Source organism: Microcebus murinus, chromosome 2 (assembly GCF_040939455.1).
Source record: "Microcebus murinus isolate Inina chromosome 2, M.murinus_Inina_mat1.0, whole genome shotgun sequence".
NCBI classification, from domain to species: Eukaryota; Metazoa; Chordata; class Mammalia; order Primates; family Cheirogaleidae; genus Microcebus; species Microcebus murinus.
This window is the reverse complement of record NC_134105.1, coordinates 87,173,176-87,191,997: the sequence shown is the minus strand read 5'-3', so window position 1 is coordinate 87,191,997 and position 18,822 is coordinate 87,173,176. Positions and strand designations below refer to the sequence as shown.

Here is an 18,822-nt window from a genome sequence, read left to right as displayed (position 1 = left end):
CAGAGTAACAGCGAGGATTCTGAGTAACACGTATGAGTGTCTGGCACACAGTTGAGGTACGGGGTACAGGGGGGCCAGAGTGAGAAATGACATGAAAGCAGCCATGGAGAGGGGAAAGGATAGGGGAAGGATATGGTAAAAGCCTTAGGCAGTTACAATTGAAAGTGAACAGCAAACAATTCCCAGGGGGGGTTTCAAGGGCCCCTTTGTATTCTGAAGACCTTTATTTAAATAAACTTTTATTTTCTGGGATGGTTAGTCCTTGTTCTTTGGTCTTTCCTACTAATCAGCACTTTCCAACCCTTTAATCATCATATGGCTTTCCTCTGTAGTTACTTACTTCTCTCTCTCTGTTGATTCTAACAATTTGAACAGTACTCTGTGTTCATGGAATAAGAGTGAAATCAGCAAAGGCTCTCGTAACCACTATACTATGCTTCCTCACACTAGTTGAAGGCAGCAGATCTCGAGTGCTTGAAGAAAGAGTTTGAAAAATATGTAGGGGTTTACTTTACATGCTAAGGATGGGAGTAGGAATGAGTAATTTCAAGAGGAGGGATGATGGCAAATAAAAGGCTGGAGGTGAGAGCATCCAGTGGTCCCTGCTGTATTGGGGAGGTGGAAAATAAGATTGGATTAATGAATTGGAGTCAAGTTGTTTTTCAAAGTGTATTATTATAATCTTCTATGAAGAATCTCCAATAGGATAGGCTATAGGGCACCTCTGAAAATTCAGAGCTAGGCAATATGATGATAAGTGGATAGCAGGGGAAGAATGAATTTAACAAAGTCACAGACCATGCCTAAGAGATAAGGCCCAAGTAAGATGAAGAAACAAGCAAGCAACGCCTGGTGATAGTTTGGATAAAATAATGTAGTCTTCCATGATTTTGAGTCTGATGGACTGGGAGAGAGTGTGGGTGTCTTTGGGATCAGAATTTTGAGTTGGAAGGGAGTTTAGAAATAATCTAATCCAATTCACTTAATCAGTAGGTCAAGAAAAACCAAGGCCCAAGAGATTGCTGCAGGTTACATAGCGAGATGTGAAGGAGGCAGGACTAGAACCCCAATTTTCTTCTTCAGTATAGTGTGTTTACCATTTTGTTGAGCTTCTACAGGTTGGTGGATACTTGTTAGAATTTTAGAACTTACAATGTTCCTTCAGCAATTGGACGTCACTGATCACACTTTCTGCAAGCTATTTGACTAAAGTCAAATTGAAAAGGGGAGCCATTTGGGGGAAATTTCCAAATTTTTTCAAATTGAAAAGGGGAGCCATTTGGGGGAAATTTCCTGGGTCCTTTTGGGATGGAGAAGGAGAAGTAGGATATACATGATGACTTTGTACTTGTAACTTTTCTGAATGTAGAAAAGGAGTGTCAACTATGTTAAAGTTTGTTCTTGGAAGTTCAGATTGGGATGAATATTAATTAAAACCAGTTTAGTTTTAAGGGAGAATATTTTTCTTTGGATTTCCAGATATTCAGAACTTTAGATATTACATCTGCAGTTTCACTAAGAACTGATATAATTATTCATGTATAAACTGTACAATATTCACTTTTATTTAGAGAGTATATTAATTAATAATTTACTGTATGTATATCCTGATAATTCTTTATAACTGTCTGTTGAATTTCTGATAGATCTTACCTTCTGAAGTTTATAAACTCTAACACAAAACTCTAACATGAAAACATGTTCTTGATGAAAGCTCTAACTGTTGGAAAGCTATGAAAGCTACAAATTGATTTTTATGTTTCAGTGCAATGGATTACTTTTCTTTTTTTGGCAGAATCTCTCTGTTTTACATTGAAATGAAATCTATTATTTGATTCCTTCTTCTCAAAGTTGAAAACAACTCTCTTGTTAAAAGCAGTTTTTAATAGCAGAGGAATTGTTTCCTTGTCATACAAACTTTATGAAAGATAAGCACAAAAGAAAAAAGAAAATGAAATAAGATAGTAACAATTTCCATACAAATTTTTAATAAAATATTTAAACTTCTGAACCTCTTTTAAAAATTAGAAAAAAGAACAAAGCTTCAAACTAAGAACAGCATTTATTTCTAATATTAAACCTAAGGTGTGTGCATAAGTCTTCTCTCCTGGGAGCTCCAGTGAAGCAAAACATTTACTTTGTATGGGTGCTTCTTGAAAGGAAATATTGTTTCTTGTGAAACCATTCATTTGAGAATTATTTGATGTGGATTTTAGCTCTATTTTTTGTAGCATAAAATAATATTTCTTAGGAATATTTTTTGAGGATTGATTTGATTTATCAGTTTCTTAATTAGAAAGATTTCTTATAATTTTATAATCAATGTTGGTTAAAAAAGAAAAAAAAAGATATCTATGTAGCTTAAGCAGGAAAGCTTTTTAAAATGAGTAGTGAAATTGTTAGCTTATACATGATTAGGAATAAATAGAAATGCACTTGTTCCTAAAAGTATATGATTTTTAAAAAGTATTCTCACTAAAAGTGAAACATTCGCTTTTAAACTATCAACGGGGCTAGCTAGGTATCCTTTTAAGTACTACACTTGTCTTGAAAAAAATAATTTTCCTGGATAAATGAAATCCAATTGAGAAAAGTGCTAATACTTCTTTTCTTTTTTTGTTTGTTTTTTAAAAGAGCCTATGGAATGGTTTGCTCTCACTTTTAATACATGTGCAGGGACAGTGTGGGATAAGACCAGAGGACCTGCCTAAATAGCCGAGTTCTCTGAATCTATTGTGACTTTCTTGAAATTCTCTCCTATCTTGATTTCTAAGATACAGTGTAACTTGTGTACTGCTAGGGGAAAGAAAGAAGTAAAGTATACTCTGTGCTGCTTGTAGTCAGTAACTTTGTAAATCTCTTCTATGGGCTCAGAATTGGAGAGGGTTTGGAGAGAGATGCAAATGAGTACTGAGAGGGGAAAGAGTTTCTTGGGGGCGGGTGTCATTCTTCCTAGTGGGACTCAGAGAGCAGGACTAATTGTTCCAGCAGGGGACAGCATGAGAGCAGCTACGGGGCCTTGGGAGGGAGGAGAGCACTGAGGTGTACTAGCAGTGAGAGGTTGGGAGTAGTTGATGAGACTGATGAAATTGCTCAGGGAACTGGGGTTGTGGCTGGTAATGCCCCTGACCCTGTGGCCATTTAGCTAAATTTAGGCATTGTGTTTAGCAGGTAGGAGAGAAAGTGAAGCTTTGGGGTGTGGAGGGGACACAAAGTTCAAGTGTTCACACGGCCAGAAAGGTAACAGCAGGATCACAGATACATTTTCTACAATTAAGAATGGCTTGCTTTATTTTGGATGTGTAGTTTCATAAATCATTAGTCACTGAGCAAAGTCAGAGGAGGACTGCAAACTCTATGAAGATTAAGATGTTTGTCTGTTTTATTTACCACTGAATCTCCAGCATCGGAAAAAAAATGAATGGTCATTAAATATTTCTTTAATAAATGAATTACATTGCCACAGACTAATTTGGAATCCTAGACTAATGGGAACTAATGGACTCAAACAAGGAAAATAAAACCCTAAAGCAGAATAGGGACCTGTCTATAGCTATTGCTATTAGAGATCTCCTAATCCCAGGGGAGAAGGAACCACACTTCAACAAGACCACACATGTATGAAAACTATGTAATAGGCCTAGATGAATATTTTATGAAGCAGGTACAGTTTGCCACTAAGTTGCCTCAATTATTTTTCACTAGTTTCTTTTTTCCTCTAAAGACCAGATTTAAAGACCTTTTGGGATCTGTAAGTCAGATATTGAATCAGGGTTGGTCCTAAGTGATTATCTAGAAATCACTCCAGCAACAACATGGCAGTGGCTTCTACCCATTTAGCATCAGTCAAGGCAGCTGTATAAAGGGCATCCCCAGAGGGACTAACATTGAGATGATTCTCTGGTGGGCATTTAGCTGGCTTCAGGTGAAACCGAGTGACAGCCCCTCAGGGGTGTCCATAACTCCTCTGCCTCCCCTTCTCCTCTCACCTCATGACTGTGAGTAGTCCCCTGAATGAATCTCAGTTATCAGTTTCCGGTGAGTCTTACCCCTACTCATGTATCCACTACTGTTTCACTATTCCCTGTGCTGGTGACTCTAAACTCTAGCATTCCCACACTTACTCTCACCCAAGCACTGATTTCACATCATCCACTGTCTTCAATAACACTCATTTACATATTCCTCAGTTCTTCTAGCTACCCAGTTACAAAACTTTAGAGTCATTTTTAACTCACCCCTTCCTGTTAGCCTCACCAAGTCCAGTTGATTTTGTAAGTCTCTCAGTGCAGTCACTTCTTAACTGGTCACCCTGCCTCCCAAATCTATCTTTTCCAGACATACTGTGGTCGGAGTTTTCTTTCTTAAACTACCTCTTCAACCACATTTATCCCCTATTCAAAAACTCCCAGTGGGTACCTGTGGCCCCTGTTCAACCTTGCTTTGGAGAATTTCCATGATCTGATACCCTAAACAATCCAATAGGGACCCCCTCCTGTCCAGCCAGCCTGTTTTTTGTCCCCTAGTTCTAAAAAAGTAATTTGTTTATTTTCAAAGCTGTGTTTTTGTTCATGTTATTCTTCACTTGGAAAGTCCTTTCTTGCTAAAGATCCAGGCCAAGTCATACCTCTTCCATAAAGCCTTTTAAAACTCTTTCATTCTTTAATTCCACTTCCTAACATACTGTTGTACTTACTGTCTACACTGTTCATTTTGGTCCTTGCTCACAGGCCATTTTTGAAATATGATTCAACTGTTACATGTGTCTAGTTCCTCTTCTTAACTGTACATATTTTGAGAATGGTAAGCATGTATTTATTTCTTTATAAATGTTTTAGCTCTCAACCTGGTGCTACATACATTTAGAGGAACCCAACAAATACATATTAACTCAATAAATATAGCTATGGTTTAATGGGAAGCAAACCCTAGTTGTAGTTAGATATTTTGGATTTGCTTCTCAGCTCTGCTGCTCTACAAAAATTTTCACAATAAAGGTTAATAATAATAATCACCCAGAAGCACTAGTTAAAATGCATAAATTCTGAGTGAATGGATTCCTAGATATCCCCTGTTAGTTGTTTGAGGTAAGGTTGAGGGATCTTGTTTGATAACTATACTGTTTTATATATTGTCTACCCTGCTGGACCTTTTTCCTAACTTGTAAAATAGGAACATAATATCTACCCTACAGGTCTATTGTAAGTGAAATAAGATGTGTAAAAAAAAGCATGTAGTTCAGTTGCTGGCTCATAATCTGAAGCCCAATACATGTTTAAAATAACAGAATCCTGAACCCTGCAGAAAGGACTCCTGCTCCAATACCTGGCCAGTGACCATTTATCTCTGAAGATGAATTTAGACAACCAAGGCCAAGAATGAGAAAGAATAAAAGAAGTGAAAGAATTTGATTAAGAGTGGTAGTGACACATCCTCTCTTTTTCATGCTCTGCTAAGTGATTTGACCTCTTCTCAGAATGAACTGCAATGGTATTTAATTTAAAGAGCTCAGAGATAACAAATTGCCAACAACCCGGATATTTCATGGATGGTCTCACTAGACTGGTGACTAAGCTAATTTTGAACAGCTGGAAGGGCTTATCTCTCTCACACAAATCATGTATAGTTGAGGCATTATGGAGAAAATCACTCTGAGGAATAAATAAAGCACACCTCCTGTAAGTGAAGTGTGATTTAAGATTATCGAAAAATGAATTCTGAGGCTTCTAGTAGATGTATTTTTGTTTTAAGTCACATATCTATTTGTTTATAGTAATTGCTTTTTAATTCCTAAATAGATAGTGTTTAACACCACAGTTGCACTAGATACTTAATTTTCTTTAGCATTTTTGAATGATTTTGTTTTTCAGTTGGATGAATCATACCATGTCTGAGTTATATCTGTCCTCTGCCTCCAGCCACTCCTCCCACCCCCGACACACACGCCCACACATCACTACTTATGGGCTCTTTCCTATGCTCTTCTCCAGACTTTTAGAGAAAACTGTTCTAATAAGGTAAAATCTAGGCAGAAGAAGGTAAAAATGCATGAGAATGCTAGAAATAATGTGAAAACTTTTTGTAGCTTAAAATTAGAGGTAGCATTGTCTATAGTAAAAGCTCTGACACCATTCATTCATTTGTTCATGTATTCAATGAATTACTTAGTAAGCTCTTGGAATTCTCGGATGAACCAGACACTTTCCTTAAGATCAATAAAAATAAGTATACAATAAGGCAGAAAGTGAGACTGGTGGGGATGGGTGGTAAAGCAAGGACAAGTGTTTTACCTGGGCCTGCAGGAGTCTCATGTGAGCAGGGGGAGATACTCCAGCCTAGCTGAGCCCTTCCAACCACTCATAGTTTGCACTGTCCACAGAAACGGCTTAGGTTAGAGCTGCATTTTGTGACCATGGAGCACAGCAAGGCTTACATGGCTGACCGAGGAACCCAGTACACCAGCAACATGTATTAAACAGCTGCTCTAATTTGCCACAGTGTGTAACTTGAATGAGATGCCAATTTAGTTTTTAATCCTGTTGCAAATTGACCATTGCTTAGCTCATTCTTAAAAGACCCTTTGAAAAGCACAATTCAAGCCTTGGCATTTCTCCAGTTTATCTGCAGAGTATGAGACTATTGGGAACAACTTTTGTGTAGAAAACCTGAAAGGAAAGACAGACATAGACACTATCTTTAAACTCATATCTCTTTTGAATCAGTTTCTCTAAACAGCAAAAATATTGCCTATATCTTTAAATGCAGAAGAGTGAAAAGAGGTAGCTAAAGCTGACTTCAAAACTAATTAAATTATTTTTTAAAAAGATATATGAGTCTTTTCTTCATTGATACTAGTTTCTGGCTCTTTAAAGATTAAAAAAAAATTTAAATCTATAATGAAACTTTTTCCATCTTCATAGGTACTTCACAAGACATTATTAAAGGATGGTTGAGCTTTTTAATCTCTGAATATGAAAGATATGATGAGCATTAGAAAAGCAATTATTAGGCAGATATCAGCCATAAAACATCCCAACTGGATGTGATAGTGAAGAAAAGACCTTTCTGATTATCCACATTTCAGCGCCAGAGACTCTCTGGCTTTGGGTCAGGTCAGCAGCATCTGTTTCATTTTCTCTTTTACTAGAAACTAACCCTGTGGCTCCAATGGAGGTGTGGGGCACAGTTATCCATCATTGACATGCAGATCACAGCAAGAAGCCCGAAGGAAAAATTTCAGCCTTTAGCCACATCTTCCAGACACATTGAAATAAGAAACAAATCAAAATGGAGGGCACTGATAGCCAGCGCAAAATCTCATTCACTTTGATTCCTGTAATTCAATTCCCCTTAAGTGTGATGGGGATAGGCTGGGGGACCACAGCCCTTGTGCTGGGAGCATTGATCACCTGTCTTGCCAGCGGCTCATGGAAGTCCCTCTCTCATTGCATCTTTAGAGAGCTGAACCACTTATCTCAGAAGTAGAGGGATTTGGGAGATTACTTCTGATACTTGAAGGGTGAGGGGCTTCATTGTGAATTACCTAGATTAATCAGGATTTTCAACATTTTGAAGGTTCCCCCCCCCTCCGGCCTTTATTAAGGTATAAGTAACAAATAAAAATTGTATATATTTACCACATACAATGTGATGTTTCAGTCTATGTATACATTGTGAAATGATTAAATCAAGCTAATTAACATATCTTTCACCTCACCTACTTATGTTTTGTGTGTGGTGAGAACATTTAGGATCTACCATAGTAGCAATTTTCAAGCATGCAATATTATTATTAACTATAGGCACCATGCTGTACAATAGATCTCCAAAACTTATTCGTTCGGTTTTAACTGTAACTTTCTATCCTTTCACCAACACCTCTTCATACCTGCCTCCTGCCCTGCCCCAGACCTTGGGGACTACCGTTGCACTCTCTACTTTTATGAGTTCAACTTTTTTGGATTTCACATATAAGTGAGATCATGTAGCATTTGTCCTTCTGTGTCTGAATTAATATCCTTTAAATTCATCCACATTGTCGCAAATGACAGACATTCCTTCCTCTTTTTTATTTATTTTTTTTATTTTTTGAGACAGAGTCTTGCTCTCTCATCCTGGCTAGAGTGTGGTGGCATGATCATACCTCCCTGCAACCGCAAACTCCTGGGCTCAGGCGATCCTCCTGCCTCAGCCTCTTGAGTAAGTGGGACTACAGGCCTGTGCCACCATGCCTGGATAATTTTTTTCTGTTTTTAGTAGAGGCAGGATGGTCTCAAACTCCTAACCTCAAGCGATCCTCCTGACTCAACCATCCAAACTGCTAGGATTACAGGTGTGAGCCACTGCACCCAGCCTCATTCCTTCTTTTTTAAGGCTAAATAGTATTTCATTGTATATACATACTATATTTTCTTTATCCATTCATCCATCGAAGAACACTTAGGTTGATTTTGTATTTTGGATATTGTGATCAGTGCTACAATGAACATAGAAATGTGTGTATCTCTTTGACATACTGACTTCATTTCTTATGCATAGATACACAGAAGTAGGATTGCTGAATCATATGGTAGTTCTATTTTTAAGTTTTTGAGAAACTCCATACTGTTTTCCATAATGGCTGCACTAATTTATTAATACAGTCCCACCAACAGGGTATAAGTATTCCTAATTCTAACATGTGAGGTGATATTGTGGTTTTAATTTGCATTTCCCTGATGATTACTGATGTTGAGCAGTTTTTCATGTACTTATTGGCCATTTATATATCTTTTTTGAGAAATGTTTATTAAGGTCATTTGCCCATTTTTTTTTTTTTTTTTTTTTTTAGAGACAGAGTCTTACTCTGTCGCCTGGGCTAGAGTGCCACGGCATTTGCCTACCTCACAGCAACCTCAAACTCCTGGGCTCAGGCGATCCTCCTGCCTCAGCCTCATGAGCAGCTGGGACTACAGGCACGAGCCACCCTGCCCAGCTAATTTTTTCTATATATTTTTAGTTGGCCAATTAATTTCTTTCTATTTTTAGTAGAGATGGGGTCTTGCTCTTGCTCAGGCTGGTTTTGAGCTCCTGATCTTGAGCGATCCACCTGCCTCGGCCTCCCAGAGTGCTAGGATTACAGGTGTGAGCCACCACGCCTGATCCATTTGCCCATGTTTAAATTGGGTTATTTGTTTTCTTTTTATCAGTTGTTTGACCTCCTTAGAACTTCTTAGAGTTTTTAATTAATACCTTCAATTATTTCTGCTTCATCAAATTGCATCACTGTTAACATTTTTGTGTCTGGAGCTACTCCAGAAGTTATTCCTGATTTTTGGCATGTAGATTGATTAAGTAGACAGAGGGAAAGGGACAAGAATATGGAAATATTAGGATTTTAGAATATAATAGACTTCATTTAGCTAGATGCTTTTCTGGGTCTACAGTGGACTTCAAGCTAAAGATGTTCTGTGTTCTGCCTAACAATTCTTCTATCTCAGTGCTTATTCATAAATTTATTCTAGTTTCATGAAATATAAAAATATAAAACATGACATGAAATATAAAAATACCACCACACAGAAATATCTGGGGTGCCTACTTTGCACAATCTTTCATATTTATCTTGTAAGTACACTTGTAAGGTCTTGTGTTAACTAAATTTTCACAGAAATTTGGTTGAAACCCTGTTTTACTCTTGCTTTATAATCTCACATAAAATTTAGAAGAGTATTTTTGAACTTTAACATGTGCTAAGTAAATGCTTGTTAAGTAAGATTAGTAAATCAGATTTGATAGATTGGCAGAATTTTGTTTTCTGGTAAGAGACAATAGTTTCCCAATTTTTGAAATGATTATTCTACTTATATCGTAATGACATTTAAATATGTATAAAAATAATTATCTTATTTTCTTTTGGCTTACCAATTTCATCCTATTCTCTCTTTAAAATAATTTATTATTATTTTCTCAGAGTAATTGTCTTTAGATTTATCTCTTTCCTTCCTAATGGTATATTCTGATTTAAATAGCCCTGGATTTTAGTTCCTGAGTGAGGTCAGCCAGGTCAGAAACAAAGATAGCCAGGTCAGAAACACATGAGTTATTTCCTAAATCTAGAAAATTTCTGTCAGAACAGATTAAAAATTACAGCCAGTAACCAAACAAACAATTTGAAGCAGGAAAAGTTACTGCGTTTTTATCCTGACCAGATACAGTTGCTATTGTTGTTATTATAATTAGGACCTGAACATGTTCTTTTGGTGTGGTCAGTGGGTCTTCCTTTTCCATTTGTGTGTGCAATAAAAACCAGTCTATGATTTTACAGGTAACCTAATGCCAAGATTGCAAAAACAGTCTGCACAAATGTATAAATGTCTGAGTGTCTGTATGTGAGATTAATAAGGCACATTAGATTTCTTTCCATTTTAGTGCTTTTTAGCTTTGTCATGGCAGTTCCCAGAAAGGCTGGTTAACCTTTTATTGAATCACTCCTGCATTGTCATGATTCTGAGGATCAAAAAAGATACCCATAGCTTTTCTAAAGCACAGCATGTCAAAACCTCATGTTCATCTCAAACAAAATGAAACAGAACAAAGCAAAATAAAAGGGTTACATCAGAAAAGAATAAATAGAATGCTTAAAGAATTGAAAAAATATTTTAAAATGGAATATTTTAAGAATAAAAAATTTTTAAATTGCTTTATCAAACAAATTTTGATTGTTTTCCTGCTATTTGAATAGCAATGGGGAGATTTCACTTATGTAAATAAAATTAAAAATTGTGCTTTGTTAATGAGTTCACAGAGGTGTGGAACATTTAAAGTTGGCAGTTTATAAAAGCATCTTGTTGAAGTCTGTTCTCAGGGATTGTTCTGTGTCTTAAATCTCCAGGGAGGCAGAATGGCATCACAATTAAAAGTTTGGATCTTGGTGTCAGGATGTTCAGGTCGGCTCTGCCACTTACCAGCTGCTTGGATTTAGGAAAGATGGTTGAGCTTTCTTAGCCTCAGTTTTCTCATCTATAAAATGAGGTCAGTAATAGTACCTACGTCAGAGAGGTTATGAGGTTATAAAACATATAAGGCATGCTATATAGCTAGCTGTCAGTGCTCATAATAAACTAAATAAATATCTGCTGCTGTTGTAATTATCTGATCTCAAGCATGAGGTATGACTTGAACTAAATATATCGCCTTTTTCACGGAGAGTTTCTAATTGTTCTATAACAGATTTCATTTGTTAAAGAAACATAAATCAAGCAATTTTTTTTTAATAAGAATGGCACAGGAGGGCTTTCTAGTACTCCTGCACTCTGTTCATGTGTATAAGGCCAATCTGCCCTACAGTATTGCTTTATTTTTCTGAGGACATTGTTGGTGGCAGGAACAAATCTGGGCAACATGCTGAAATGGTAGTGAAATTTTCTTCTCTCTCAGCATTACTATGATCAGATAATTTACATCCCTGTTCACTTCATTTATTCATCCATCCATTTATCAAATTCATCCATCCATCCATCCATCCATCCATCCATCCATCCATCCATCCATCCATCCTGTACTAGGTGCTAGGCATTGGAGAAATGACGCGAATTAGGTACAATTTCTGTTTCTAAGGACCTCAAGAAGGGACAGGCTGAGGGTGCAAGTAGGGTAGTGGTGGTTGTTGTCTCAGACCCTCAAATGATTACTCTGCAAAGAACTCAGTATAATGATTGTGAGATGCACAGGATTATGTGGAAACAGGGATTTGATAGATTGGCAGAATTTTCAGGAATTCCCAGAAAAATTTCTTTACATTGAATTTTAATATTCATCATCTTTCTATGAGAAGCTCTCTTTTTGGCAAGTTGTTTATACCAACATGCGAATGAAATATAAATATTCCACAAATTAGATTAGGTTCTTAGTTGCTGACAGTAATACATAGAGCTATTCAGCTTTTCCGTGTAAGTCCAACCTCCTTAGTCATCTTTAAAATATAATGTATATGTAGATCACTGCTGATGTTTGGCAAATGGACTAGCGTCTAGTCATGGCTTGAGGGCTGCAGCATGTTTAGTGGGAACCAGATTCTGAAAGGACCCAGCTGAGGTGTAATTAACATGGTGAAATAAACCTTTGGAGCCTCATTGTCTATGTGTGTATGTGTGTGTACTTACAGTGGAGAGGGGGAACACTTGTATTTTCACTTATTTGGACATTAGTCAATCAATCTTTTATTAATCTATCCTTTGTAGACAAGCAGACTTACAGTCATGTTCTAATCCTCCTTTTTAAGCTGCTTCTTTGGAAGCTATTTGTGCCATAAATTACCTCAAGTAAATTTCTTTTGTTAGATGGTAAGTGCCATTTTGAGCAAAGGTCATTACTGTCATTGTTGTTGTTATTCTTTTATAATAAGTACTTGAACATGTCAGAAGAGAAAAGAAATCCTATGATCATAACAAGATGCCGCTCAGTTGTATATAATTCCAAAATCTTTAAGTTCACACTGATTTGGGCACATTTATTAAAGGAACAATTATTATAGCAACCTCACTCTACCCCCATCACAATGGTTTTCTGGTATTTATTTTTAAAACAGTATCAAATTGCCAGAAGCTTAAAGCCCATATCCTTAATGTTTATGTGAGACCAGACTACATTTGATTGTAGTTGAAGAAAATTAACCCAGCAGACAGCCAGCCTGGATTTCAGTTTGCAGTCTATAATATTTACATTTCTTCATCTTTAATTCTTGCAGAAATATTTATCGTTGGTATACTATATACTATTCATGATTTACTTCTCTTGTGACATAAATTTGAGTTTCCAGATTTCCTGGTTGTAGATAAATCTTAATGCCTTTGTAAATTTAAGAGTTGAAAGAATAAGAAGAAAAAAAAAATCCAGTAAGGACTGAGTGACAATACAGATGTAGCAAGCACTCAATTCATGTGGCTTTCACCTCCCTTACTTCACAAATTTTTGGTACATAAGGCCTGATGCATAACCCAGTGATGCCCAGTGAGTTCTCTAAATCTCACTTTTCTGATTGTGGTGTAATTCTGAACATGGTAAGGGACCTAGCATGTGATATCCTTTATCAGTTGTCCTTGTCTTTCCTGCAGCTCAGATTGTCATCTATCCCATTTCCCATTTCTATGGCGTGTAGAACTGTGGCAAGATCCAAACAACAGAGCAATTCAAGAGAGAAACAGTGGGCAGCCTGCTCACCTTGGTGGGCCCAGAAAGGCTAAGGAGACAAATAGAAAAAAGCAGACCTTTATTCCATGTGGCCCTTATACCTTGTACAGGTAACACTGGCAAATCCTTCCTGATTTTTTTCTCTACCAGGAAAAGGGGTAGAGAGGAGAGAATGCAAAAGGGGAACAACATAGCTCACTCCATTCACTTACTTATTCACTCAACTCATATTTATAGAGTGCCTGTTATGTGACAAGGTTGGTTTTGGGAATTTGGAGATGAGTAAGCTACCACCCTTGCCTTCATAGGTGTTTTAGTCTAGCAGGAAGAAAGACGTTTAAATCAGTAATTAAACTCTCTAAGGTAATTATTATAATGAGCTACATCTCTGAACAGATCTGAACAGAAGGAACACAGACGTGGAGAGCTCTGCAACAAAGAGCAAGGTGCTTAATGCCTTTGACCTTCAGCTTCTTCATTTATACAGGTGAAAGGGGGGGCGCATCTTTAACTTGCAGATGTGTGTGAAGTGCCCAATAGAGTGCTTGACATACAGTGGGCATTTGGTAAATGGTGGCATGTGGATGTGCCTCGGGTGTTCTGCAGCCCTTGAGGGCAGTAGGACCATGACCACAGAAGGGGTCCTGAAGTCCCGTGTTGGATATGCAAGAAAGGTTTTCTTGCACACTGCAAGAACACTGGGGACCAGGACTAGCAGGGAGTTGCCAATGACAGAGCTTAGTCCCTACCTCCCAACTTGTCTTCTTTACTAGGTAGAATCTTTAAGATTTTAAAGGAAAAAGATTGGTGCTGACAGCTTAGGTGAGAAGCCCATTGCCATTTTTGCTGCCCTAATTTCTGACACTTTAATGTCTTCCACATGACTCATCTGTTGCCACTTAGCTCCTTGTTTAGGTGAAGAACCTTGTGGCTCCACTAGCTTCCTTCTCTTCTAAGCCTTCCATATATTTTCTTCTTGCCTTTCTACCAACTCTCTGGTCTATTATATTTGAGGAGCATTATTTGAAGTCATAGTTTATATATATTAAAAATATACGCAATTTTAGAAGTTAAATAGAATTTATTTGGTCATTGCTGCCTTTTTGGGTAATGTTTATTGAGTCTTATTAAGTGTCAGGCACCATACATTTGATGCATTACATCAGTGTTTCTCAGACTTTGATGGGAAGACATGTCTGTCACCTGAGGATCTTAAAATTCAAGTTCTGGTTTATTTAGTTTGGGTGTAGGGCTCAAGGGACTACAAACTCCAGGGTGATGCTGTTGTCTACAGATTGCATTTTGAATAGCAAGGCATTATTTCATTGGATCCTGATGACAACCCTATTAGATAAATATTATTTTTATTTACCAGATGGGAAAACTGAAGTTTAGAGGAATTAGATAATTTGTCCAAGGTCATGTTGCTAGAAAGCAGCAGAGTTCGATCCTAAATCCAGGTTTGCCTCCTGGTATAGTTTATATAATCTGGATTTTGGAAATATCTTACAACACCTAAAGGGGGATCTGGTACTAACTCAAACAAAATTCATAGTTTTAGTTTACTTTTTTGTCTTTTTTATGAAACTTCTGTCCAATTTAATTTCTCTTTATGAACTACCTTGCATTAAATGGTGATTCAGATATGCTGGATTTTATTTCTAAAGATATGTAAAATTCAGTATGATTTATTTGCCAAAATTATGGCCTAGGAAACATTGTGCTATGGATGGAATCTGCACTGAACACAAGAGGAAATTGCTGGGGAAGGATGCATGTGAAGAAAGGAAATCCTCAGGCTGATTTATTGTTTAATGCTGAGCTTACACAGTGTGCTACGCTTGTCGCAGCCAAGTAAATAAGGACACAGCCCCTGTCCTGAACAGATCATTTTCTTAAAAACAACATTTGACCTGCTTATAAAATTAATACGGTTCCTAATAGAAAGCTTGAACTACAGAAATCTAGAAACTAAAAAATTATCTAAAACCCCAACAAACTGTACTTTATATTTTTATTTTCAAATGTTAAAAGAACACATCTCAAATAGGTGACCGTGGATCACATTTACACACAACAGCAAGAGTTCAACCCCAAATCATTTAAACATTATTTTTGGGTTTGAGGGGCAGTGCGCAGTGGGAGTAAAAGGGGCAGGGTTTAAGAGTCCCCCTGAAATTCAAGACACACGAATGCGCTGCTTCAGCCAGCGCGAGTGTTCCGGCGGCGTGTTCCAACTTTCACAAGGTCCCCAAACCCTAGCCCGACGGGGGCAGCCCAGGGCTGAGGCTCCCTTAGCTCTCAAACTCCGCCGCCAGCCGCCGACGCATGCGCAGTCTGGCCGCCGTGTCCCAGGCCTATTTTTCTTCTGCAGGTTTTTGTGGGGTCAGCAAAGGGGTCAGAGCTGCAACGGTGAACTGTCCCAGCCTGACAGCGGAGAGGGAAACCGTCTCTAAGTGAAAAACACTTCGTGTCGAAATGGGTTTGTAACCTTAACGTTTGTACCCCCATAATATGCTGAAATAAAAAAAAAAAGGAAAAAAATTACATATATAAAAAAAAAGAAATGGGTTTGGAGATGGGAGCGGTGCCTGCCGGCGCCTCTCCCCGCCCCCCGACACTTTTAAGGTGCCAGAACACCCACGGGAGCAACTAACTTGAAGGAAGAGACTGAGGAATTATCTGCAGAAGAGAATTTAGGGAACAGAACCGGAAGGGGCGACGATCTCTAAAACTTTCGGCGCTGTGTTCTCCAGGTGGTCTGTGCACTTTTTTCCATTTCTCTGGGGAGCCCAGGTGCCCCAGTTAATCCGTCGCTCCTCCGAGACTCCTTTATGAAAAATGCATTCGTTGTTTAGGGGGACCCAGAGGGAACCCCAACGTATTACAGTGTTCACCCCACATTCCCCCAGACCCAGGAAGCCGCCCCGAGAGGAAATCCCTGGACGCCCCGGGTGGTGCAGGCTCCGCGAACCCGCGGGCCGCGGGCGGGCGGGGGCGCCGGGATCCCCTTTGTCGCCGCCGCCCCCCAACGCCGCCCGCCCCTCCCCCGCGCCCCGCCCCGCCCTCGGCCGGCGACCCGGGCCCCGGCGGCTGGCGCGCTCCCACCCGCGCCTCTGGGGACTCGCAGACGGCAGCGAGAGCGGCCGGGCGCGCTGGGCATGCTCAGTCGCGGGGCGCCGGGCTCGCGAGTCGGAAGCCTGTGCGCGGCCACCGAGCCGGCCGGGGCGCACGGAGAGCGCGCGGGACTCGCGGCGGCGGCGGCGGCCGGGCTGCGGCGGACCCGGACGGGGACTCGGGCCGGGACCGAAGCGGAGCCCGGGGCAGCGCCCCCGACCCGCCGGCCGCGGCGCCTGCTCCCTCGAACCGGCGCAGGGAAGGGGCCGGCCGCGACTGGCGTCGGCGGGGCGCGGAGGATCCGCGGCGGCGGCAGCATCCTCGCCCCCTGCCCCGGCCCCGCCGCGTCCCGGAGCCGTCGGGCATGGAGCCGTGGAAGCAGTGCGCGCAGTGGCTCATCCACTGCAAGGTGCTGCCCGCCAACCACCGGGTGACCTGGGACTCCGCGCAGGTGTTCGACCTGGCGCAGACCCTCCGCGATGGAGTCCTGCTCTGCCAGCTGCTCAACAACCTCCGCGCGCACTCCATCAACCTGAAGGAGATCAACCTGAGGCCGCAGATGTCCCAGGTACGGAGGTCGGCGCGGGCGCCCCCGCCTCCAGCCGGCATCTCCCATTAATCATGCGGCTAATTTCTTTGTGTAAATGCAAACATCTAGGTGCGCTCAGCTTGCCCTGCCTCCCAGCCCTGTGCTTTGGGACCACTTCGGCTTTTCCTACCTTGGCTTGAAACGGTTTAGCTCTTCAGCTGAATGCTAAAGCCTTGCATTTGGAGACGGTGAGAGGATTGCGTTAAGGCTTTCGTGAGGCGGGAAAAAAATAAGTTCTCTTAGGGTACCCTTGACCTACTCTGCGTGTGTGTGTGTGTGTGTGTATGTAGGGCGGACGACAAAGGGAATTTGATCCAGCTCTATAATAACGATGAGGAGGAATGGAACGAGGTGTTCGTAATTTTGCCTTTAGTCTGTTCTTTTGCTTTGCCTTTTGTCCCCATGTTTTCTTGAAAGAGGAACCATGACGTGAATGAGGACTCTAGGAAGTGGAGGGCGTTCGGTACCGTTATCTTTACAGGAATGACACCGGTCAACGGGAGGAAAAGGGAGCCGAACTCAGAGGCTGCCCTTGAAGGCCCTCTGAGCTTGTGGCCAGCCTGCAAGGGAGATGGTTGTGTTTATAGCTCTTCTTAAACCATGTGAGAAGGAGCGAGTCCAGCCTGCTCAGCAGAGACAGGAAATGAGAAGTTTCACTAGAGATTCCGCTTTCTTTCATTCAGTGCTGTGCTCAGGTGGCGTGGTGCATATTTGGCTCAAGCCTTGCCTGGAGGTGCCTCTTTGAGGCTTTATATATATATATATATATATATATATATATATATATATATATATATATATATATATATATATATATATATATATATATACATACACACACACACATAAAAAAGCGACTTTGGAAGCTTGTGTGCACCCTAGAGTCAGCTCAAAAGTCAAAATTCAGTGAAGAAGTAGTTTATTGATTCTGTCGGAAAGTTTTTGTACAGAAGGATGTTAAACACGATTCAGAACTTCTGTTCTCTTTCACAGTGTATAAAAAGCTACTTTCAACTTAAAAGGGAGAGGAAAGAGTCCCTTCCGTGACACATTTTAGCACTAATCCTATATGATACAGAACCTCAGCAGCTTAGCAACCAGAGCAGTGCCTTTTAAGAAGGAACTGACTATATATGACTTAATAATTATGTAAAGTTAGGGCATACAACACTCATCTCTGATTCTCAGTGTCACATCAGGGTCCCTCTGCACTTTAAATTCTATATCTCTCCCTGTCTTCAACCTGTAGGCAGTCCCCAAGAAAGAACAGGCATGTAAGTGGTGAGAGACGTATGTATTTAAAAGTGAGGTTAATTCTTTTATACTCTTCCATAAACCTGTGTGGTGACTGCTAACCCTGTGGACCCTCTCAGAGTTGTCCCAGTTCTACATACCCCTTCGAGGGGTTTAACAGACATTTCCATTACGGTGGGAGCTGCTCTTCTAAATAAAGTTCTGTGGGAGCTGCGGTCAGTTGGTTGTTCAGTCCCACAAATCCCCATTTCCCACCCTGCCTGTAGCCTCCGGAGGCAGCCTGGGACAGGATGCCTTGGCCCACCAGCAGGGAGGATAGCACAGCGCACATTGCCTGAAACTTCAGTTTTCTGGAATGCTTAGTGGTTATTCATTAAGTTCTCAATAATCACGTTTTCTGGACAGATGAGGATCTCCATTTTTTAACCCTCAAATCCTTATTTGAATGTTAACAATAGATGAAAATCTTTTCCAGTGTGTGCTTTTTTATTATTATTTTTTATTTCAGCAGATTATGGGCGTACAAATGTTAAGATTATGTATATTGCCCATGCCCCCCTCCCCCCTCCATTCAGAGCTTCCAGTGTGTTTTGTTTGCTCTTCTCCTTTTAGAATGTTACATGTAATTTCCCTTTGATGGCTAAGAATTGTCATTATAAGCTTCATTCGTGAAAACAGAGCACGTACAATGC

At 40.1% G+C, this 18,822-nt stretch overlaps 1 protein-coding gene and 1 long non-coding RNA gene across 3 annotated transcripts in view; one reads left to right on the top strand and one right to left on the bottom strand.

Moving 5' to 3' along the window:
- Positions 1 to 14,839: 14,839 nt before the first annotated feature.
- LOC105863976 (uncharacterized) lies at positions 14,840 to 17,344 on the bottom strand. The gene is made up of 3 exons (XR_012917727.1): positions 17,007 to 17,344; positions 15,828 to 16,000; positions 14,840 to 15,687 (listed from the first exon to the last, which is right to left on the bottom strand). It is a non-coding gene; the product is annotated as an uncharacterized LOC105863976 (long non-coding RNA).
- Positions 16,338 to 18,822, top strand: part of VAV3 (vav guanine nucleotide exchange factor 3) — a 360,452-nt gene continuing 357,967 nt past the window's right edge. The window contains exon 1 of one of the 2 annotated variants that reach the window (XM_012751555.3): positions 16,338 to 16,855. In XM_012751555.3, the coding sequence (XP_012607009.1) occupies positions 16,652 to 16,855 (204 nt within the window). In that variant the 5' untranslated portion in view covers positions 16,338 to 16,651. The remainder of the gene's footprint in view (positions 16,856 to 18,822) is intronic. The other variant, XM_075999917.1, reaches the window with a different exon arrangement.